Source organism: Perissodus microlepis, chromosome 11 (genome assembly GCF_051167445.1).
Source record: "Perissodus microlepis isolate ML-2025 ecotype Zambia chromosome 11, ASM5116744v1, whole genome shotgun sequence".
Lineage (NCBI taxonomy): Eukaryota > Metazoa > Chordata > Actinopteri > Cichliformes > Cichlidae > Perissodus > Perissodus microlepis.
The window spans coordinates 36,821,321-36,844,964 of NC_140471.1; the positions used below are offsets into that span (position 1 = coordinate 36,821,321).

The window sequence follows — 23,644 nt, forward strand, 5'->3', positions numbered from 1 at the left end:
CGTTTTTATTTTTTATTTATTATGTCATGAAAGCATTTTTAGATTAATATTTATATTTATTATTATTATTATTATGTGTTTTGATATCTTTTCCAGTTGTGTCTTCATAATTATTACTTTAAGAATTGGTGTTTTTATTTGTTACGATTTTTATGATTTGAATTGATTTTTGTCAGTTCCTTATTTTAATATTTTTTCTATTTAATTTAATAATTTCTGAGCTTTCAGAGTTTCCTTTTTAATCATTTATTTATTTTTTGAAGTTATTTTTTCATTGTTACTGTTTATTATTATTTATAGGTGAGCAGTGCTGTTGGACGTGGGTGTCGGCTGCTGGTGAGTCCGAGCTGATCGGGTTGAACCTGCGGCTCTAATCTGCTGCTGTTGTTTTGGGCGGATTGTCCCTTTAATGATGGGGTCGGGGATAATCTGCAGATGAGCCGCCACCTCTCGCTGTGACCCAGTTTGTGATCTACACTGGGACTGAAACTGACTCCAGATCAGAGCCGAACCTGGAAACATCTGTCAGATCAACCAGATGCAGATCAGAGACGAGGACTTCAGAGCAGCTGCAGACTCGTGAGGACGCGGCGTCTGCAGATGGCGTCTGCAGTTTGCAGACACCATCTGCAAACCAAAACTGCAGTCTGCAGTTCATGGCATGATTTCAGAGTTGATGAGGATGTTGGGGCAGTCTGATGCGCGTTTCATCACAGTTTTGGTCAATGCTAACAGTGCAAGCACGAGCTGCAGTTCATGCGACGGCCACAGGAGGGCACTAATTAAAGATCCTGTAATGGAGCACAGTAAAGACGGTCGTGTTGGTTAGGTGAGCAGGGTCGGAGAAAGAGTCTGCATTTTATCGTCATTCTGATTAAAGTTTGTTTCTCTACATTTGAGTCATTTGGTTTCTTGACCGATGACATGCTCGCTGTGAGCTGACGGTGCTCACCTCCATCCATAAATCACCAGCAGTTATTTCATTTTTTGGAGTTTGAGGCTTTCAGATATTTGTCAGTACTTTAGAGATCACCTCCCTCCTCCTCTCTCCCCCGCTTGTGTCCACAGGCTGAGGTCAGTTTCCTTCGCCAGGCGCAGGCGGCGTCTGTGTGACACATTTCACCCTCGTGGATTATCTCTGTGAACACGCCATAATCTACATCATGCTGTGGATTAGCAGAGATGTCTGTGGGATTACAGACAGTGCCGTGTGTTTCCTGAAGCTGAACCAGGCTCAGCTTCAGGTCTCGGGTCTGTTCAGCCCAAAAGGAGGAGACTGTCCTCCCAGTCGGAGGCAGCGGAGCCTCTGCTGGACACCAGAAGAACTGCAGGTTCGAGCGTTACTGCCCACCCTGTGACGTCAGCGCTTTCAGTAGCTCTCATTCTCGGCCACTCCCGCTGTCCGCCGGAGGGGGGCGCTTCCGGGCTGCCGATGAGCCGCTGAGCCAGCGGGCAGACCGGGGGAGGCGGGGGGGACAGGGAGGAGGAGTAACCGGACACCCAAGCACGGAGCGGCTGCTGGCCGGTCAGAGTGCGGCGGAGCCCGGCGGCAGCCACAGCAGCGGGTCGCTCAGCGCAGTGAGAACTAGCAACACAGCCGAGGAGCGGCGGAGCTGAGGCGGAGGCTCCGGTCTCCCCTGCAGGAGTTTGACTGCTTTAACGGCGCTCCGAGTCTCCATCGAGCGGATAACGGAGTTCCCGTGAAAGTGGGAGAAGTGTCGCGATCAGCCGCCGGACACCGGCAGCATGAAGAGGAGCAGCTCCGGGAAACGGGTGAGTGATACCGGGACACAGGGCGACCCCCGGGGCTCTCTCCGTTAAAGCAGAACTCGAAGAACAAAAGCCCGAGGATTAGTTTTATTCTGAAGGCTGAGAGCCGCAGGCTTCCCAAGAACCCACGTCCGGTTTTCATAATAAAGGCCTCGCTCTGCTGATGCTTAAAAAGTGCCAAAAGGCCAACAAACAGACGGAGAAGTGATGTTTTTAACAGTGACCCGGTCTGTGAGGGTCTGTGAGGTCCAGGCCGGTCCTGGAGGCTTTAAAGTGACCTGAATGTGGTGTGATGGTTAATCTGCTCAGCAGCTCCAGTTTCAGTTACAGCCTTTAATGGACTTGCATAACAACCATCTGACCCCAAACCGGCTGAACTCAGAACGAAAGCAGTTAGAGGCGGGCTCTGTCGGTGCTACACACACCTGTCTGTTCACACAGGTGAGGATGAAGAAACAGAGAAACAGACGACATAAAGGACAAAAAGTAATATAAATCCCAGTCTGTACACAACAGAAAACAGAGTAGAAACAGTAATAGAAGCATGAATAGAAACAAGTAGAGTATTATAAATAAAGACTAAAAATACAAACTGAGGAGATGAGGTTGATTTAGGCTGAGCTTCTGGAGCCGTGCTGACAGGTTTCCCTGCTCCTCACCTGCTCTGACGGCTTCCTGTTTCTTGTCTCAGGGCGCGTCCGAGTCGGCGCCACAGAACGCGCCGCCTGATAAAGTGGGCTGGATCAGGAAGTTCTGCGGCAAAGGGATCTTCAGAGAGATCTGGAAGAACCGCTTTGTGGTTCTGAGAGGAGACCAGCTGTTCATCTGTGAGAAGGAGGTGAGTCAGAGAGGGCGGGGCCTACAGGTGACCAACCCCTGACACTCACTCAATCAGTCAATCAATCAATCGATCAGTGGACATGATCAGAGGTAGAAGGTCTCTGATCCTCACAGCGTGATCACCTGTAACCAGCAGCCAGGTGACACCTTACCTGTGATGTCATTAAGAAGGTTAACGAGGAACAGATTTAAAGGGACTGCGCAGCTTTTTCATGAAACTGTTAAAGAACCTTACAGGAGAACTCTTGCAGAGAACATCTGACATGTTAAACCTGGTAAACACTGAAGTACCTCAGACTACTCCAAAGTACCTCTATGTACATGCATTGAGAGTATTGTGTGTAGTATTTTTAGCCTTCCTCCAAATTCTGCAGTTCAGTTTGCAAACAGAAAGATTCTCCTCGGGTTTCATCAGCCGACGTTCTGCAGGAGTCGAGTTTCAGTCCGAGCTACAGATACACAGAGTGCTCCGGTTTCACTGCTGCAGCACAGGAAAAGTGTCCTTACAGAACCCTTATCACACAGGGAACGTCGTCATAGAACCGTTATCACACACGGAACGTCGTCGTAGAACCGTTATCACACACGGAACGTCGTCGTAGAACCGTTATCACTCAGGGAACGTCGTCATAGAACCCTTAACACACAGGGAACGTCGTCATAGAACCGTTAGCACACAGGGAACGTCGTCGTAGAACCGTTATCACTCAGGGAACGTCGTCATAGAACCCTTAACACACAGGGAACGTCGTCATAGAACCGTTATCACACACGGAACGTCGTCGTAGAACCGTTATCACTCAGGGAACGTCGTCATAGAACCCTTAACACACAGGGAACGTCGTCATAGAACCCTTATCACACATGAAACGTCGTCATAGAACCCTTATCACACAGGGAACGTCGTCATAGAACCCTTATCACACAGGGAACGTCGTCATAGAACCCCTATCACACAGGGAACGTGTTCATAGAACCCTTATCACACACGGAACGTGTTCATAGAACCCTTATCACACACGGAACGTCGTCATAGAACCCTTATCACACACGGAACGTGTTCATAGAACCCTTATCACACACGGAACGTGTTCATAGAACCCTTATCACACACGGAACGTCGTCATAGAACCCTTATCACACAGGGAACGTGTTCATAGAACCCTTATCACACACGGAACATCGTCATAGAACCCTTATCACACAGGGAACGTCGTCATAGAACCCCTATCACACAGGGAACGTGTTCATAGAACCCTTATCACACACGGAACGTGTTCATAGAACCCTTATCACACACGGAACGTCGTCATAGAACCCTTATCACACAGGGAACGTCGTCATAGAACCCCTATCACACAGGGAACGTCGTCATAGAACCCTTATCACACACAGAGCCTAGTTTCCCTCCTAACACAACCTTTGTGTGAAAAGGTTTTCTAACATGTTCTCTTGGGTTCTGGGTGTGGTACCTGTGTGCAGCGGTGCAGTAATGATCACTGTGGTTAGCTCGTTAGGTAGCCACTGAGTTAATAGCTTTGTTCCAACACATGAAGCGGCGCTGTTTTGCAGCATGTTCACAGAATTACACTTCCTGACCCTTTTTCAGATTCAAAGATTTGAACTGGTTGTAAAATCTGTTTTGTGTTGCTCAGTGTTCCACTTCTCTGTGCGAGATGGGGATGGAAATATGTTTTTGCTCCGTTTGCTAATGTGTGTGTGTGTGTGTGTGTGTGTGTATGTCAGGGACATTGTGAAACGAGGCGGCCTCTGGTTTGTGTTTGTGCGTTCACATCAGTCTCCATCTGGTGCGTTCAGGTTCCTCGGCTTCCTTTCTTCAGTTCCTCTTTTCACCCGTCGTTTGGCAGCGTCAGTGTGAAGTTACACATCGAAGCTTCCTGAAAACTGTCTCACCACCAAATTAGGATGTGTCTGTGTGCGCGGCGTCTCTGCTGTTGGTCGACAGACTCTCTTCTGCTTCTGTGGCTCTAAGTTAGGCATGTGTGAAGCTTCAACATGTCAGCAGCTTGACTTCCTGTCCTACCAGGAATAGAAACCCAGTGTGACACCAGGGAAACCACACACACTGAAATACACTCTGAAACCACACACACAGAGGTTTGTAGTCCTGTCTCTGTGGGGACTGAACCACGTGTGGGCACATCGCTCTGCTGCTCGTCGGTTTCGTCTCTCAGAGTTGGCAGCGTAGTTTGGGACAATAAAGTTTTAGTGAAAGCGTCTTTCCTGCTCTTTTATGGGTTTATTTGTTGTTTAATTGGTTATTTGTTGTCAGTTTATTGGTATTTTTGACCCTCAGCACAAATAAACAGAGTTGTGTAATCAATCATCAATATTCAGAGTTCGGTGCCAGAGGAGGAGGAGTTACATAACAAGTGTCACATCCATCATAATCAATCACTTCCTGTCTGCTGTTACAGCATAAAACCATCAGCAGCACAAGAATCACCTGCAGCCTCAACGTTCCTGTGAAAACTGACTGAAATATTACTGGCAGGTGCAGCAGCCAATCAGAATGAAGTAGGCTTTCTATTGTCTGTTAACAGAATCACACTTTAATTTCCATCTGTGTGTGTGTGTGTGTGTGTGTGTGTGTGTTAAGCTGCTGTAATCCTCAGGCAGCATCTGTGTTACACACATCTGTCTGCATGTGTGCGAGCAGGTAAACAGCTGATCAGTCGTCCTGAGTCAAGTTTCTGGCCTTGTGGTCAGACAGACTCCTCCTCCTCGTCCTCCATGTTGGACTGCAGCTGGCGGTCCTGGTTCGGTTCTGGAGGTTCACTCGGACCGGACCCTCCTGCAGGTGTAGGACAGCGGTCATGTGCTCTGACAGAGCGTGCCTGGTTTTGGTTTCAGTCACCAAAACATCAAACCTGATTCACGAGCGCAATCCCGATGACCCCGTGACCTCAGAGCACCGCCAGGGGCGGGGCTACACGGTCCTACCAGTCAATTCTGTATGACTGACTTGTTTGGTTTCAAAGCCAAGTGAGCTCAGAACCATGGCGCCTGAGCTGGTGGCCTCGTGCTGCACGGTCAAATGCAGCGTCCCAGGTTCGATTTCCACCCGAGACCCTCTGCTGCTCTCTCACCCTGCTTCCTGTCTTCTCCTCACTCTACTACATCTCCCATAATCCCTCAGTGCACCACCCCCTACCCCCGATCTATCAGACACCCTCCACCCTCATCACCATGAGAAGAGGTCTGCTGGGTGGAGGAGGGGCTGCTTAGGAGGATTTCTGTTGGTTTCCCCCCCTCCTCACCCACTCTGCAGTCCCCCCACCCCCACCCCCGCAATAACATTGCAAAGAGGAAGAGGAAGTTTGATGTGAGTTATAAATAAGTGTCTGTGTGTGTGTGTGTGTGTGTGTGTGTATGGGGGGGGGGAGTCCTGCCTCCCAGGAAGTCTCACTTTAATGCTGGTTAATAATGGATGCTGTTTCCATGGAGATTGATGAGCTGATGTGACAAGAGAAACCTTCACTTAGCACATGCTAACACGCTGAGAGCTGGTGTGTGTGTGTGTGTGTGTGTGCACGTGTGTGTAAACCTAAACCCAGAGTGGATGTAAGCACAGAGCAGATCAGCTGATAGCGGAGGGTCAGTGCTGCTCACATCCAAACACCTGCTGGAAAACACGAGGCAACAACCAATCAGCTTTCATGCTTCAGAGCACCTCACAGTGGCGTTAGCATCAACATCTGTCCCTCAGACTGAAAGATGAGCTCCAGATGTTCAGCTGATGTCAAACTACAAATCCCATCAGGCTCAGTGAGTGTGAGGCTTTCACCGAGTACCATTAAGGGGATCCACCTGGATGTGGGTGTGGCCGAACAGCCTCTTACTGGAGAATAAAGACATGTTGTTTTGGTCATGTGACAGAGACACATTGGCCCTCATCTACTGTGTGCGTGAAATGTGCATACAGCCACACCCCCTTTCTCTGTGTAAGGAAACACCTTCACCTGGCGAAGGTGACAGAGTGGTGATGATGTAAGAGAGAAGCCGCCAAGGCCAGAGAGACACAGGACGTCCGTCTGGAGTGTCTGAGGTCAGACAAACCACGAGACCGTGTTTAACATCAGTACATCAGTAAAAAGTGACGCTCGGGCCGAGGTCATGTGAGCGATGACGTCCACCAATCACAGAAGTAATTATAATGACGGATAAGGTCACCTCAGGTGACACAGACAACATCAGGAATCCTGCAGTTTCATTAAAAGGTTAAAGGTCAAAGCGCGTCCGTTGAGAGTTTAGTAGTAATAATGACAGTAGTGACCTTTGTCAGGAGTTTGTACACATAATAAATAAAAAAAATAATGAGGTGATGCTGATTAATCAGGAGGATGAAGGTTCGTACTCATGCACAGATTAACACTGTTAGCAGGTGAGGTCAGGTGAGGTCAGGTGAGGTCAGGACACCTGACTCACCTGCCCAATGACCTTTGTTACCTGCTGTAACGACCTGTGCCTTAGCTGTTCCTTAGGCAACAGCCTCAACCAATCAGCAACCCTGAAAGAGGATTCCAGATGTCTGTCTGTATTACCTGCCTATGTTACTTACCTGTAATACCTGTGTGTCTGTAGGTGAAGGAGCTGGGTCGAGCTGACGAGGTGTTGGACCTGTCGGACTACGAGCGCTGCGAGGAACTCAGGAAGAACAAGAGCCGCAGCAAGAAGAACCACAGCAAGTTCAGACTGCAGCGCTGCAGCTCGCCAGGAAACACGGTACACCTGACACACCTGCACACACCGTGCTGTTGCCAGCTCACTGTCAGGTCGACCTCACCTGTCTGCTCTCAGCCTGCTGTCCCAAACGACCAAAAGCCACCACACCTGATCCCTCGTTATTATCATCCACCCTTTTTCCTCCTCCAGCTCATCCGAGGGAGCACCGAGGCGTTCCCAGGCCAGCTGAGAGATGTCACGTCTCCAGCATCCTGGCTCTGCCCCGGGGCCTCCATCTGTATTATGATGATGATTATCATTATTCACAAACAGCCAATGGGATGAGGAGGAGTCTTTGTAAAACTTGGAATTAGGTCACAGAAACATATTTTCAGAACATCAAGGCTCCTTTTTCCTGGTGATAAGTGTCAGTAAGCTCCTCCCACATGTTGGTGGTGTCACGAGAATCCCGCCTGACGGCGGCCTGAGATTCATCTGTATTTGAGTCGGCTGTCATGTCCACGTCCACAGACACTTCCCATGGTGTTTGGAGTGACTGCCATAAAAAGTTGCAGCAGGCGAGTGTGAAACTAATGAAAGCTGCGTCCATGTTGGACGTGCTGGTCCCATCAGAGTCCAGAAGGAGCGCCAGCAGGGGAGGACTCGCTGTGATTAACACCATCCACGCCTCACTTGTCCCATAAAGAGCAGCAGCAGCGGTGCTCAGCACAGAGGCAGAGCTCTGATTCATCAAACCTCCTGTAACCTAAGGTCATTGATTATTCATGTTCCCAGGCGGCTCGTGTGTCACACGGTCTGCACATGTGCAGAAGCTCAGAGTGAATCTGAATAAAACCTCCGTCCGAACTGTGCAGGAAAGCAGGTGGAGCTGTTATTGACCCGACTCAGCAGCAGCTGTCAGCTCCAGCTCCAAGAGGCTTTCCTCGACAGCAGCACACACACACACACACACACACACACACACACACACACACACACACACCAGATGTTCGCAGATACCCAGAATGCTCTTGGGGAAAGGGGGAGGGGCGGATCAAGTGTCCTGCAGACTGGGTGGCAGATTCTACTACACACACATACTTGTCTTTGGGTACTTGTGAGGACCATCACTGACCTGTGTTACCTGAACGGGACCTGGTCTTGAACCCTGAAACCCCTCCAAAGTTGAAATATGCCATGAAATGCCAGAATCTGTGCTGCAGGTTTCCTGGTGATGTCATATCCAGGACAAATTCTCGGAGGGGTGGAGACCTGATATCAAGGTCCGCCTCCTGCACCGCCAAAGTCTCTGTGTGGTCAAGCCACGGCCTCTTATTCCTCTTATGGAGGGTTATTTTATTTATACATTTTATTACTAACTAACCTTTTTCTTAAACTTCACACAGATATTTTATTTTTAGGCATTTTAAGTTTACTTTTCTATTGATACAATTATAGGAAATCTCTTTTTCTTTTTCATTTATATGGATTTTTCCATCTATATGTATGTATTTTATGTAGTTTTTGTTAAGATATGCGGGCGATCTTTATCTTCAAGCTCGGGTCCTCTACCAGAGGTCTGGGAGCTTGAGGGCCCTGCGCTCTTCTCTGAGGTCTTACAATAAAGTTTAAACTCCAGGCGTGCTTGAAAAAAACGTTTTATGAGCTTTAGCAGAGTTAAACGTTAGCAGGAAATTAGCTAACTGGTTTCCAACTAAAGAGGGTGTTTCATGTTCTGAGTGAAAGATCTCTAAATATACCGCTCTGCCATGACTGTGGGTGTTATCAAAATTAATTTCAGAGATGTTTGGAGGGTCGTGAAGTTGGCCTAGATGACATATGATGATGTGCTAGCTGGTGGCTAGTTACAGAGCTATAATTAGGCTAAAACGAACACATTAGCACAGGAAGATGGAGGATGAGGATCAAACTGTTCTCAGTATGAAACCAGTGCTGTCGTATTCCCGAAAGAAGAAGCCAAAGACAGAGTAGACTTCAGTCCACAGAACATCTGAGATGATTCATTAGTCGTGAATCGGTTACCTGCTCACGGTGAAAAAGTCCTGATCTTGACCTTTATGTCCACTCTGAGAAGGGTTCTTTTCTGAAGAATAAATATGTTTTGTGACTGTTTCCCTTTTTTCCTTTACTTTATGCAACCTAGAAAAACCCTGCTCTAAGCAAGTTTATGTTCAGAAGTCACACAGTGCATGTCAAGACTTTTATTGTGAAAGGAAGAATCAGGAATATTGCACCTTATGTCCGTGTGCAGAAACAAAGAGCTTCTGTGTGCAGTTTGGGTAATGACAAGATAAACAAAAAGGTTTTTTTGACAGAACGGTCGAAACGATAGCTCCATTTTATTTATTTTACTGCTTTCTAGTGCAGTAGAATCCCTTTCTGTGGTTACTGGTGACATCGCAGCACCGCTTCACATGATATCCTCCATGTTGGTTTGAAGTGTGACAGTGAGGACCCTACAGGTCTTTGCACTAATAGTGGTCCCCACATTGACAGACAAACATGTATACACACACACACTCTGCAAGTGTCACCCACCGAGGCTTCGTAAACCAGCTGAAGGGGGACAGGGGCGGGGTCCTTATGTGTGATGTCAGCAGTTCTATCCAATCGGTGTTCACAGTAAAGCAGCTGGCTCTTCTGTTATAACGTACAGACGTCTGTGTGAGACCTCCTCTGAATAATAAACACAGATACTTTCAGCTCGAGGTAAAATCATTTCTGCGTCTGTGGCGTCTCCATTAAAAGCTCTAAATGCCTGAAAAACTGAACCAAATATTGAAACATTAGAAATACAAACCGGCGTGTCCGATGGCGTGAGCGTGGACTAACTCTGTTGTGTCTCTGCTCTGTTGCAGGTTCCCAACCTCGTCTTCCTCGCTGTCAGCCCAGAGGAGAAAGAATCCTGGATCAGCGTCCTGAATGCCGCCATCACCAGAGCCAAGAACAGCGTTCTGGACGAGGTGTGATCTTTGATTATGTAAACAGGAAGCCCCGCTGTGTTTAGTCAGTAAGATTGGGCCCGCCTTTGTTCGTCACCAGCCTGAAAGCCGCAGACTTGGTCGTTAGCAGTTTGTCACCTGGACAGATTGTGTAGTTTTTCCAGGTTTAAAGATGGAAGCTGTTCGGATCAGGTGAGGACGTCTGGGACAGTCGACGACCTTTCACCCTTGAGCTGTAAATTAAACTGAATCGAGGTTTTTGTTTCCGAGTGTGTCTTTGGCACAAACTGGGTCATTTTTCACGGGAGGTTTGATGGACGTGCAGAACTGTCCGTGGCCATCGTACGTCGAACACGTCAGTGACGCTAAAATCAGACTCTCAGGCAGCTTCTGAATGTGTTTCTGTGGTTTGATTCTTTTATAAAGGAAGTAGACATGATGAAAGCAGAACTTACTGAACCTGAACATGCGTGTTTCATGTGACTGGGCTGCTTCCCCCACTCACTTCCTGTTACACGCCTGAGCGGCGTCTGATTTTAATGCAGGTCTGACTCTCGATGTTGGCGTTTCCTGCGGCTTTTCTGTTTTGATGTGTTTATTCTGTAGCAGCGCATGTGCCAGAGCAGCTGTCTGCCTTTTCCACCGCTCGATACTCACATCGATACCCCGATCAATAGTCTTTCACAGCGTGTTCCAGGCTAGTGGCACATGCATGTTCTATTGATGATGTGCTGTGTTACATCCAAACTCTTGAGATCATGATGTGCGGTGGCCACGCCTTAGACTGGGTGTCAAAGTAGTAAAAAAAAGTGAGGAATCCATCCAATCACCAGGTAGAAACACGCCTCAGAAGCATAAACAGTCAACAGGAAGTACGGCCAGCGTCAGCAGGACGTCCAATCTTGAGCTCGTGCTGGCTAATGCTAAGTTACCTACATGGAAGCGTTCGCGGCTCTGTCCATCGGTCTGTCTGTGAGAGCACCATGATCATGATGATGACTGCAGGTCGTTTAACTGCTTAAGGTGTCTTTATGTGATTGTGTCAGGTTCGTCCTGGAGGAGCTCCCACAGTGATTGGTGGCCACGTGCCTTCTTCTTCCTCGTTTGTTTTTAGGTGATGGTCGAAGACTCGCAGCTGTCTCATCTGACTCGAGATCGAGTGAAGATCCCTCACAACCGCCGACTGCCAACCAGAGGTCACCTGCTGGCTGTGGTCAGTATCCTCCTCTTCCTCTGGGACTTTATTCTTCATCAAACCTCGAACTTCTGATGTGAATGATGAGGCAGGTTACAGGTTAGCAGCTGGCGCGTCCTGTTTGGACACTTTTTACAGTGTGCTGTTTGCCTTATTTTGGGATGTGTTGGTGGGATTTTCAGTGTTATTCAGATTTTGGGGCAGCTTTGAGCCGTTTTGAATAGTTGGTAAGTTTTTCCACAGTTTTTCGTGTTTTTTCAGCAGATTGTTTTCTGGATATTTCGAACAGTTTATAGATGCCGTTCACAGTTTTTCTTTGTTTTAATAGAAGCATTGAACAGTTTTTATTTTGGGGTTTTCTTTGGCACAAATCGTTTTTCCTCTGCTTTAACGTTTGTTCTGACCTGTCAGGTATGTGCAGACTGACTGTGGGACTCTTCGTTCTGGTGGTCAGAGCGGCCTGAAAAAGCTTTTTTCCGTCAGACTCTTCGTGTCTTTGTTGATTTTCCTCCTCTCTCTGTCTGTCAGGCCTCCACCTCCTCCTCGGATGGGATGCTGACTCTGGACCTGATCCAGGAAGAGGATGCTGCAAACGCTCAAGGAGCCGGCTTGGAAAATTCTGCATCCCACCTCAGTCCGGACTGTGCCAGGTCCAAAACAGATGGCGCGCTCTCAGCTCGGACTGCCGAGGCTGCTGGAAAATCTCACAGCCTTCCCCGTGAGGTGACGGTGGTCTCAGAGCAGACCCCCCAGCCAGAAAAACGCCTCACGACGGCAGAGAAAAACCGCTGCGCCTCCATGGATGAGATCCTGAGCCACTCTGAGACTAGAGCCGATAAGAGTAAAACGGCGGCAGGGAGTCGTTCGTCTGCCTCCGCACCGACCGCCGCGATGGCGCCCGTCAGTCAGCTGCAGGAGCTCATCAGCCAGAAGTTGGAGAAGACGGAAAGGCTGCTGAAGGAAGTGCGGGGCGACACCGAGGGTGAGCGGGGAATGGTGAGGTGGGGGAAGGAGTCGACCGAGGCAGAAAGACTCCTGAAGGAGGCGAAGGCGGCCTGGAGTCAGGCGCAGGAGGTGCTGGAGGAGGTGAAGGAGCTCAGGGCGTTGTACCAACAACTGGACTCCACCTCCCCTATCACCTCTTCTAAAAGTTCCAGACTAAACCCGGACCGCAAGAGCCTGATGTGAGCCGGCCGGTACGACTCAGCCCGGCCCGGGTGAACGGTTGTGTCCGATGGACTTCAGATGAATATGGACGAATCACTTTGAAACTCTTTAAATTCAGGTTTTAGCTGCTTCCAGGACTTGATACCTGAGGCATAGATCCCTCAGAGACTAACCTACAGGTCCCCTCAAACCTCCAAAACCTAACAGGAAGTGTTCCTCAGAAGGTTCCTGATTCTGGTTGGTCGGCTCGTCGCTGCCTTTGATTAACCTGAGTAGTTTTTCAGTTTAGGTTCCTTTAAAGGAAACTTACCTGACGTCAGTGTCAGAGAGACCGGAAATGTGCCAAGACAAGAGTTTGGAGACGTGGAAACTGTGGACCCCGATCTCATTCTGGTCCACGGCCTTACCTGTGGATCCTTTATGCTCTGCTTCCTGGGACAAACCTTCAGTTTGAGGCTTAAAAACTGAAGAGTAATCAGTCGACGGCATGAATGCAGGGTGTTTACTGTGGAGGTCAGAGTTGGAGGACGACTCTGAAAGTGACGGTACGAACTGGTCTTCCTGCTGATGATTGGTTTCCCCCACAGAAGACGCTCAGCTTCACGTACCAGCTTTTTCTGGAGCTCTGGACTTCCATCAGAACCAGTTAATGCGACTGGTTTTGTTCTTTGCTGACTGCAGAGGAAGTCGTTCTGCAGAGGAAAAAGCAGTTTGTGCAGTTGTTATTAAGGAATTTAAAGTCGGTACATCAGATGTTTGGTTCATCAGAACAAACAGCTTACTTTCACACGTTGTTAGAAAAGTTCACACAAGAATAATCCGACCGGTCATCGTCTCAGCCGCCGTCACAGAAGCCGGCGAGGATGAACCGATCTACGCTGCGACCGGCTTTTGCTTCCCGAGTCGTCCTCCTCGGACTCTTCTTCTTCTCTGAATGTGGCCGCCTTCAGTCTTAGCTGGAAACTCAGGTGTAAAAGTTTATCAGGAACTGGACCAACTGTCCAATCAGAGCTCCTGAGGTCTGCACTATGAAGCAGGTTCAACACTCCAGGGTATCTTTAACAGCCATAGCATGACCTCGAATCATGCGTGTCCATGGAAACAACCCGTCACACTCACGGAGAGTTTCTTCGCGGTGCACACCTATGAGCGTGCTCAGACGGTTTACCAGAAACTGTTTTTATTTGGAGTTTTTCGATTCCACAATAACAATCGGCGAGTTTCCTCGGAGCATAAGTTTATTTTTTTATCAGATTGTATTGAGCTGGAAGATGATCGAGGTTCAGTGGGAGCAATAAATAACAAACAGGTAGTTTCATTTTTGTGTCTCACATTCAGCACATCCGTCAGAGGTGGGTGTGAGAACCGGTTGATTGTGATTGATTTTATTGATCTGTATTTGTCCTTGCACGTGCTGTATTTGTTCCTGTTTCCTCTGATCTTCCTGTGTTGTTTTTGATCATTTTATACTCGCACTTCTCCTCGCCAGCTGCTGTAGCCTTAAACCCAGAGGGGATGATGGGAGATGTAGTCCTGAAGGGATGTGAAGCAGGTGGTGATGCTGTGAGTCCTGATCAGTTCATGTGCTAAAATAAAACCTGCAAACTCAACCTGGATCTGTGCCGTCTGTTTAATCTGCTAATGAGGAGTGAGTGTGTGTGTGTGTGTGTGTGTTCCTGTTTTGAGTCAATGTGGGGCCACACAAATTGGTTTGTAATAACTAAACTTGAAATTTGACCACACTGGGGGGGCTCGGGTTAAGGTTATTCTGTGAAACGTTGGATTCAGATTAGATTTAAGGTTTAGATTAATTACATTGTCAGTTTACTTCCACAGACACATTTAATCAGGAACATCCAATCAAAATTCTCAAATTTCACTCGCAAAAGGCTCTGACAGCACAAACACGGTCCAGAGGTCCAGTTCAGGTGATGCTAGCAGATGGCTAGCAGCTACAGATACCTGTTGGTCAAAGAGGCCACGCCCCTATTACGTTCGAGTATCATCCTGTAAACACGTTTATTTCTGCTGTAACGTTTTAACATGGAGTCTCTGAGACAAACTCACTGCTGCCTCTGCTGGACGTCAGAGGATCTGCAGGAAACGAATGTGAGTTAATGTAAAGTCCTCAGAAGTGATGAAAACTGAACTTGAAGTGTGTGAGCTCTTGTTGCTAAGAGACCTGCTGTTGCCAACTGACTCTCAGCCGAGATGAGAAACACCTTTAGGTCACACCTGCAGACTCACCTGTCTGTACTAATAAATGCTCAGCGTGACGGTTTTCAGGGCGCTCTCCTGCACCTCAGCTAAAAAACGCCTCACAGGCGCTCGGATCAGCTCAGACTAAAGGCAGGAAGCATCAGTGTTGGTCAAGTTACTTGAAAAAAGTAATCAGTAACTAATTACTGATTACCTCCCCCAAAAAGTAATCCCTTACTTTACTCGTTACTTGAAAAAAGTAATCGGATTACAGTAATGCGTTACTGCCCATCTCTGGGAAGCATCATCGTGACTTCTGCTGCTTAAAGGTTGCTCCTGCGGAGGAGCCGGCTGGTGTGTGCAGAGGCTGAGCTGAGACGCAGGTGTGATACCTGCAGGGGGTTCGGTTACAGTGAGATTCAGCAGGCAGCATGCACCACATTTATTATGCTAAACCTCTAAGGACGAGAGCGGGACACTGAAGGCGTCGTGAGCAGCCTGTGAAAACTTTAGAGTCATGAAAAGGAGAACAAAGCTGAGGAAGAGCAGGCCCACTCATCAGTGACGTCTGAGAGCTTCAAAGTCCCTCGCTGGTCACCGCCCTGCGGTGGACACGACTACCCTCTGGCTACGCCCCTGCTGCAGTGTAAAGCAGGTGTTTTCCAGCATCAGCAGGTGTGCAGGTCGCTCTGAGACGTCTCATTCAAACTGGATGCAAACTGCAGATCATTTGCTTATCAGGTGGAGTGTGATGATCGAAACAAATCAAAGACATTTACATATACACACACACACACCTGCAGCACACAGGTGAGGCACACACACAGGTCAGCGTTAGTCGCCTCCCTGTGGGAACAACACCAAGTGCCATAAACAAAGTCTGTAAGTAAATGTCAGGTGAACATCAGATCGATGGATCGGCGTCGTCTGCAGCACAAACACAAGCTCAGATTTACTGATCAGACTGTGTGTGTGTGTGTTCAGAGTTAAACGGCGTTACCTCATCAGTGTCAGCTGACTGCAGGTTTCATCATAAACACCACTTCTGCTTCATGACTGACCAACGATGGGCTGCGAGGTCAGTTTCATGATCACAGACAGAGAGCTGGGGAACACCTGCGATCACAGAGCCCGCGGCCCACTGAGGCCGTGCTTCTGTACGGTGACCTTTGACCTCTGAGACCGATTATAATGGTAAAAGCTGAAAGAGCAGGTTTAAGATGAGGAACAAGGTCAATGATTTGGTACCTGAAGCTTATCAAATCAGTTTTATGACTTTACGAGTCTCACGATGAACTTTGACCGCCTGATCGTCACCATGACGCTGTAAGACGCCCGAACACTCGTCTGTGAAAAACAGAGACTGCTTCAGATTCTGTTTAATTTCCTCCTTCAGTTTCTATAAAAAGTGAAGTAAAACACTTTTATCACAGAAATCAGAGCTGCGTGTGCTTGGCTCCGCCCCTCGTTGTGTTGTACATCCATATAAGGAAAAAATAAATCTTCAGAGGACCGAGTGCTCATGACAGCAGTATATCGAGTCAAGACACACACACACGCACAGCAGGAAGTGTGACTGAAATGATGTGAAATCATTTGATGAGCTGTCAGCAGAAAGAACCAATCATCGATCAGTAAGTGATTCATGTGCTTATTACAAAATATTCAAAATAAAACATCTGAAAAATGGGCGTGGCTCACCAGGGAACTTATTTTAACTTAGACAAACATCTGGCCTGTTCTCAGGTGACACATTATGACCCTCACAAAGGGACAACTCTGCCCTCTGCAGGCAGAGAGCTGCAACTACAGCTGGAAACCAACAGGTTGGAAACCTGCAGAAGATTTCCACAAAAAGAAAGAGATTCATCATCACTGGATACTGATCTTGGCGGCACAGGAAGACGCTCCAGGAGCTAGGCCCGAGACATTCCTGTTGGACTTCCAGAGGGACAAACTGGTGATGGTGGACACGCACGCCGCAGTGATTGATGTAGCCACACCAAGAGACGGCAACATCAGGAAGAAGAACACGAGGAGCCTTTCCATTTCTGATCGTTCTTTATTCTAAAGTGAAAAATAAAATTGTTTTCATAATTTAGGGTGTGAATTATTGTCAGGAGATGTGACGAGAAAGGAGAAGACGTGGAGATTTCAGTCATTTTATTCAAAAACACTCTGGTTACAGCAACACGATCAGAACACAGGAATAAAAAAATAAAATTACGGAGGAGGAGCATCGCTCCAGCTTCACGCTTCCAAACTTAACACGACAGATCAGGCCAAACGGACGACAGCACAAACCTACAGAGACCAGTTCACTTCTATTTACACAGGGACCCGTGGGGGTGGGAAGGGAGGCCGCAGACCCACAGGTGACGGGGGCGGGGTTAAAACAGTAACAGTCAATTTAAAAGAATGAAGAAAAAAGCTTAGGGGAGGAGCCAACTACAAAGAGCTTTGGAGTCATCCAATCAGAGAGCAGAGAGGAGGGCAACTCTGGATCCATGTTTGGCGCAATCAGCTGCTGAGAATCATGGGTAGTGTAGAGTGGAGTCACAGGCTCAGGAGAACTGGGTTGACTGGGAGGAGCTCCGCCTTCCAGCTGATCAATAATCAATAAAGGAGAGACAGGAACACGCCGCGTTCTCTAGGCAGACAGTCTGACAGCGCTGTGATGTCTAAGAGCTTGGAAAGAAAAGCGTCTGGACTTCTTTAAGTGGCTTGAAGATGTTTCACCTCTCATCTGAGACGCTTCTTCAGTTCTGCCCTCTGCAGTCCAGCTTTTCTTTCCAAGCTCCTTAAACTATGATGACCTGGATGACTGAGAACCTTCACAGACATAATTGAGATAAACACCAATCACGAAGGGCGTTCCTGGGATTGTTAAATATTCGTATCACAGGAGTGAGGAATGGCGTGTCGCCGCCCCCTGCTGTCTGTGTGATGAGCAGTAGGCGGGTGCTGAGGATGACGAGGTGATGAATCTGGAGCAGACTGAGGAGCTGCTGAGGTGTTCCTATTTTTTTGTCCTTCGTGACTTTCCTGAATTCCATATCTGTGCGTGACATGTCTGAGGGAACGCGGCGCATTTCTGAGCTCTGTTATCGACCTCCTGCTGACCAGCTGGCTGGCGGAGGAGTGACATCACCGCAGTGAAGGACAGCGATGAGCCTGATCGCAGTTTCCTGTTTGTCTGGAGCTCCAAAACCACGTCCTGCCAGGGTCAGGGGGAGGTGGGGAGGGTCAGGGGGAGGTGGGGAGGGGCGGGGGTGTCAGACGATATAGCGTACGAAGGTGGTTGGACTACTCGTCGTCGTCATCTTCACCTTCATCATCGGCGTCTCTCTTCCTCTTCTCGCCCTGAACAGCGGCGCCGTCCTCATCTGAGGAAATCAGAGCAGCCATCAATCACCTGATCAATAATCATTGATCAATAACACGGTGACACTGAGGAGGAAGCAACCCTGACAGAAGGAACTACGATTCCTTCACTTCTCAGCCGAGAGAAGAGCAGAAAGCATTTGACCACTAGGTGGCGCTGCACTGAACGGGTTTCATTGAACACATCAATCACATGACAGCGAAACTTGCAATGACTCATCATCGGGTAACTACGCACATGTAAAAGCTGTCACCGGGGAAACGTGGCCTAAGCGTACAGTTTAAACGCCATGATGTGATCGTTACTGTAACACAGACATCGACGGTGAAGTCACCGTGACGACCGCCACAGCCACAGGGGCTGTGAAAAAACAACAACCCCCCTCCCCCCAAAAGAATCCAATCACGTTTCAGCGACACAAACCTCCATCCTCTTCTTCCTCCTCGTCCTCTTCGTCCTCCTCGACGTAGTCGCCATCGTCCTCTTCATCCTTAAAATATGTTAAAAACACGTTAAACTCAACTGTGAGCACGCCGTGAGGCAGGCTCCTCCTCCTCTGCTCTCGGTTTACCTTCATTATAAATGACGTTGTAAGTCATGACCTCTCACCTGGATTCCCTCCTTCATCAGGTACGACAGACCGACCTCGTCTCCCTCAGAGCCTTCCTCATCGTCATCGTCGTCTTCATCATCGTCATCTCCCGGCGGGCCGGCTTCATCATCCTCATCTGGAACAAAACATCCTAACATCAGAAACAGGAAACAGGACGTTCGTCCTCCCCGTGGACCACTTCCTGTCCTTAATCCGAATCAGTCGGCTGAAGGCGACCAGCAGATCTGCACGCGCTCACTGGACGGAAACATTTACGGCTTAACGAAGTGTGCACATGAAAAACAAATAGACCCCGCCCCTCGGTCGGGTCAGAGAGACTCCGCGTTAGCGGCTCACCGTTCTCGGCCTCGGAGTCGGGCACCTCATTGTCTTCCTCGTCAAACCCGTCCAGGTAAGTGAGCTGAGGCAGCAGCTCGAAGACGCCCTCTCTGTAGTCGTCCAGCGCTGAGACCTCACAGCTGTACAGGTCCAGGCTCTTCAGGTTCTTCAGGTTTTGCTGCAGTACAAGAACAAAGCAGAGGAACCCTCAAAAACATGGACAGCAACGCCAGACTCCCCGACTTTAATCTGCTGCTGCGTTTCAGGGTCTCCCATCGACAGGTTCCGGTGTTTCGTTAGCGATCGGCCTAACGAGCTTAATGAATGGACGTACCAGAGGCTCGATGGTGCTCAGATCCTTGATCTTGTTCCCGCTCAGGTTCAGGTAGGTCAGGCTGGGACATTTCTCCGCCAGCGCGTCCAGACCCCCCGAGATGGTGTTATCGCTCACCTCCAACTGAAACACAGGAAACGCATCATCAGGCGCGCTGAGAGGAGGAAGCAGCACACAGAGACGGCAACAACTACTCAGCTCATTCCCGCCAGATCTTTCCTCATCTATCGACTCTGTAGAAGTACTACAGTAGTACAGAGTGCAGCAGTACTTCAAATATTTTCAATCATCTCCAAAAGTATGAAACTTTGTTTCCACCACTGAAAAACAAAGTCAAACATAACTCCAAATTCTGAGTTGAAATTTCAAGTTAGTACTGCTAACCAGGATCTAGCTCCGTGGATGACATTTCCTTATTATCCGGATGCAGATGGATGATGTGTGTGGGCGCCATATCCCTAAATTTGAGTTAGGTATCTCAAAATGCACAATACTGCTTTCCTGTAGCAGAAACAAGCTGATGTATAAAAGTGGAATATCGTTCATCTTCTCAGTGTGAGGGCCAGTGCTGGGGTCAAAGGTCATAAGACACATTCAGAAGGTACATCCAATCAGAGGTCACATGTGATGTTCATCACTGCACACACGCCGATCCTGACTGTGCTGTGTTCAGGTGTCGCACCTGCGGGTGAACTGACCTTGCGTAGTTTGGGCAGTGAGGGCAGTTTGGAGAGCGAGCTGAGGCCGACATTCACCATGCTGAGGATCTCCAGCCCCGTGTAATCGTCCGTGAGTCCTTCCACCTCACCGTCGCTGGAGCGACAGTTATCCACCACCAGCTCGGCCACCTGAGCGCCACCGCATCACATGACAAAGAGAGTAAAATTTACACCACATTATACATCACAGGTTTATTCAAACTTTCAGCTTGCATGCCTCACACTCACCTGTTGCCACCTGGTGGCGTACACACAGACTGCAGTCTGTGACCGTAAAATATAATGTGTTAAATAAACGATCTTCCGACGCGTCAGCATTTAAAAATTACTGTAGCCCGCCGGGGGGGGGGGGGGGGGGGGGGAGTTTGCCCGGCTATTACACACTCACACATCTCCCTGCCCACAGTTACAGGTGTGTACCCAACTTCATACACACCTCTGGGCCTCGCTTGAAAACGAGACCTCATATAGAATACAGGTGGGCCATTTATATGGATACACCGTAATAACATGGGAATGGTTGGTGATATTAAAGTCCTGTTTGTGGCACATTAGTATATGTGAGGGGACAAACTCCTCAAGATGGGCGGTGACCGTGGTGGCCATTTAGAAGTCGGCCATCTTGGATACAACTTTTGTTTTTTCAATAGGAAGAGGGCCATGTGACACATCACACTTATTGGTAATGTCACAAGAACAACAATGGTGTGCTTGGTTTCAACGTAACTTTATTCTTTCATGAGTTATTTACAAGTTTCTCTTTGTTCACAGCCATTGACATGTCGACGAGGTTAACACGTGAGGAGCGGATCGAAATTGTGTTGATATCTGGTGAACGCTGTAACCGGGTCATTGCAGCAGATTTCAATGCAAGACACCCTACGAGACCACCCATCCCCCCTGCTACAGTCAGCAAACTGCTTGCTAAGATTCGTGAAACTGGTTCAGTGTGAAAACTGTCACTAATTAAGAAACATCAGTGGCTGTCCTAGCTTCATTCAGCAAGAGCCCACAGCGTAGCGTAGCATTAGTCGGTACAACTAATGGACCCACTACCGGTACAACGATAGTGGGTCCATTCTTCATCAATGGAAACCTCAAGGCCACTGGATATTTATTGCTACATGATGATGTGAGTTTTTCCAACAAAATGGTGCACCACCACATTATGGGTGCCAGGTCCGAGCATTCCTAGATGAACAGTTTCCTGGAAAGTGGACTGGTCGTCGTGGGCCAGTTGAATGGCCCCCAAAGTCTCCTGATCTGACCCCCTTAGACTTTTATCTTTGGGGTCAGCTGAAGGCAATTGTCTATGGTGTGAAGATACAAGATGTGCAGCACCTGAAACTACGGATACCGGATGCCTGTGCTGGCATTTCTCCTGCGGTGTTGCTATCAGTGTGTGAAGAGTGGGAGAAGAGGGTTGCATTGACAATCCAACACAATGGGCAGCACATTGAACACATTTTATAAGTGGTCAGAAACTTGTAAATAACTCATGAAAGAATAAAGTTACGTTGAAACCAAGCACACCATTGTTGTTCTTGTGACATTACCAATAAGTTTGATGTGTCACATGGCCCTCTTCCTATTGAAAAAACAAAAGTTGTATCCAAGATGGCCGACTTCTAAATGGCCACCACGGTCACCACCCATCTTGAGGAGTTTGCCCCCTCACATATACTAATGTGCCACAAACAGGACTTTAATATCACCAACCATTCCCATGTTATTACGGTGTATCCATATAAATGGCCCACCCTGTACAATAGAATAGAATTCAACTTTATCGTCATTGCACATGTCACAGGTACAAGGCAACAAAATGCAGTTTGCATCCATCCAGAAGTGCTTTAGCCATGATATAGATATCTCAATGAGATTTACCTGTACAAAGGTGAAATAAAAATATCAAAGAACACACGTAAAGCTTCACCAGCCCGGGGTTTGAGCATGCGCGGGTCATCATGCTTTATATGTTTCGATGACAATGACGACAACAACAACACAGATCCAGCAAGCCGGGGGGGGGGGGCATGCATGTGTAGAAACAAGTAAGCAGGTATGGCAGTTCTCAGGTACATGAATAACCACGTGGTGTAACGCTGTATATGCCCAGCAATTCGTGAAGAGGAGGCATCTAGCAAACCCGGGTTTCAGACGTTTCACAAAACTAAACGAGGGTCACTTTCCTTCCGTTTCGGTCAGAGCTCTTCGCCCGGGCCAGCACTCCCCCTCTCCCGTTGGATCTCATCCATATAGCGGTTAGTACGTGACCAGAAAACCGGCGCTCAGCTTCACCGTTACGATCACCGGTGGGAGAGCACACCTCACCCACCAAAGCTGTGCGTGCGACCGTGTGAGAAACTTTTTTAAAAACCCTCTCCGTCGTTTAAATCCGCCTCCCGCCGAACCTCGTGCAATTTTTGTGAGATTTAAGCGCGCGGCACTCGTGCGCCTGAAAACACAGCGAGGAGGGCGGGAACAGCAGACTGAACAACAACTGTTAAAACTCCAATATAACGTGAACAAAGTATCGATTTTAGACAGCGCCTGTGTTGAGCTGACCCGTGCCGACAAAGAAACTGTGGAGACCCTTTGATGATGTTATGGTAGAAAAAATGACTTGACCTAGAACTATGTGCACTTAAACGCTGAAATGAGAATGGAGTCCGGCTGCAAACGCCATCACAGCACGACCATCGCAGATCAGTAACTCTCTAACGGTGAAGGTTAAAATGGGAGCCGGCTTGGCCGAGCGGTCGCCCCGGGGCGTTCAAACAAATGCAGCGGAGCCCATCCACAGTCCGTGACTGCATTTTCTCGGTACCGCCGAGCACCTGCGGCGGCTCTCGGCGCGCTCACCCGGCCGCGGTTCTGTTATACGGGCTGGGCACTCGGCAGGTTAGCCCGTTAGCCCGTGTGCTAGCTGTGGGAGGCTCGCGCGAGGCTGCCCCGCGAGAAGTGAGCGCGGGAGAGGGAGCGAGCCTGCACGCGGCGGATTCCTCCAGGACCAAGCGGAGTTTCCTCCATGTTGGAGCCACAAACATGTCGCGTCTAATCGTTCAAAAACACCGACAGAAGATCAGTCCGCGGGTTGGGAAAAGTCGACGGCCGCCCACGCCGAATGTTATCAGCATCGTCATAGCTTCACGCGGCATCCTTCACCAGTTTCTTCAGGAAATAAATAAATTAAAGTGTTGTAGTTACTTGCCTCGGCTGGATTTCTGTTCCTCAGCTCCAGACTAATCCTCTTCTTCATCTCCATGTCGAAGCCCGAACAGAAGGCGAAAAAACAAAGTATAACAAAGGAAAAGTGAAAATAAAATGCGCGTCAGTGAGACCCTCCTTCTCCAACGGACACAAGGCGACAACTAAACCTCCATGTTCGCTGTTGCCGGTCCGCCACTGTTAGACCACGCCCCAATCTAATGAATATCCATATTTTTAAGAAG

The 23,644-nt window shown here is 48.5% G+C and overlaps 2 protein-coding genes across 3 annotated transcripts; one reads left to right on the forward strand and one right to left on the reverse strand.

Annotated features, from left to right (window-relative positions):
* Nucleotides 1–222: 222 nt before the first annotated feature.
* Nucleotides 223–14,231, forward strand: LOC146378486 (pleckstrin homology domain-containing family O member 1-like). The gene is made up of 6 exons (XM_084944624.1): nucleotides 223–1,773; nucleotides 2,462–2,608; nucleotides 7,216–7,356; nucleotides 10,176–10,280; nucleotides 11,374–11,472; nucleotides 11,983–14,231. Exons 1-6 carry the CDS (start codon nucleotides 1,747–1,749, stop codon nucleotides 12,640–12,642), a joined length of 1,179 nt encoding a protein of 392 aa, XP_084800750.1. The 5' UTR covers nucleotides 223–1,746; the 3' UTR covers nucleotides 12,643–14,231.
* A 2,737-nt stretch (nucleotides 14,232–16,968) lies between these two features.
* Nucleotides 16,969–23,618, reverse strand: LOC146378487 (acidic leucine-rich nuclear phosphoprotein 32 family member D-like). 2 transcript variants are annotated; one of them, XM_084944626.1, is made up of 7 exons: nucleotides 23,404–23,618; nucleotides 20,169–20,318; nucleotides 19,471–19,593; nucleotides 19,155–19,314; nucleotides 18,815–18,933; nucleotides 18,629–18,695; nucleotides 16,969–18,206 (listed from the first exon to the last, which is right to left on the reverse strand). In XM_084944626.1, exons 1-7 carry the CDS (start codon nucleotides 23,455–23,457, stop codon nucleotides 18,127–18,129), a joined length of 753 nt encoding a protein of 250 aa, XP_084800752.1. In that variant the 5' UTR covers nucleotides 23,458–23,618; the 3' UTR covers nucleotides 16,969–18,126. The 2 variants fall into 2 exon arrangements, with proteins under 2 accessions (XP_084800752.1, XP_084800751.1); XM_084944625.1 differs by lacking the exon at nucleotides 23,404–23,618 and adding an exon at nucleotides 20,418–20,715.
* Between the last annotated feature and the right edge of the window lie 26 nt (nucleotides 23,619–23,644).

Coding starts and splice junctions, on each gene's coding strand:
- LOC146378486 (XM_084944624.1), top strand. CDS start 1,747: ATGAAGAGGAGCAGCTCCGGGAAACGG. Junction 10,281..11,373: donor AGAACAGCGTTCTGGACGAG/GTGTGATCTTTG, acceptor GTTTGTTTTTAG/GTGATGGTCGAAGACTCGCA. Junction 11,473..11,982: donor GAGGTCACCTGCTGGCTGTG/GTCAGTATCCTC, acceptor TCTGTCTGTCAG/GCCTCCACCTCCTCCTCGGA.
- LOC146378487 (XM_084944625.1), bottom strand. CDS start 20,507: ATGCTGACGCGTCGGAAGATCGTTTATTTAACACATTATATTTTACGG. Junction 20,319..20,417: donor ACGCCACCAGGTGGCAACAG/GTGAGTGTGAGG, acceptor GGTGGCGCTCAG/GTGGCCGAGCTGGTGGTGGA. Junction 18,696..18,814: donor TGATGAAGGAGGGAATCCAG/GTGAGAGGTCAT, acceptor ACATATTTTAAG/GATGAAGAGGACGATGGCGA.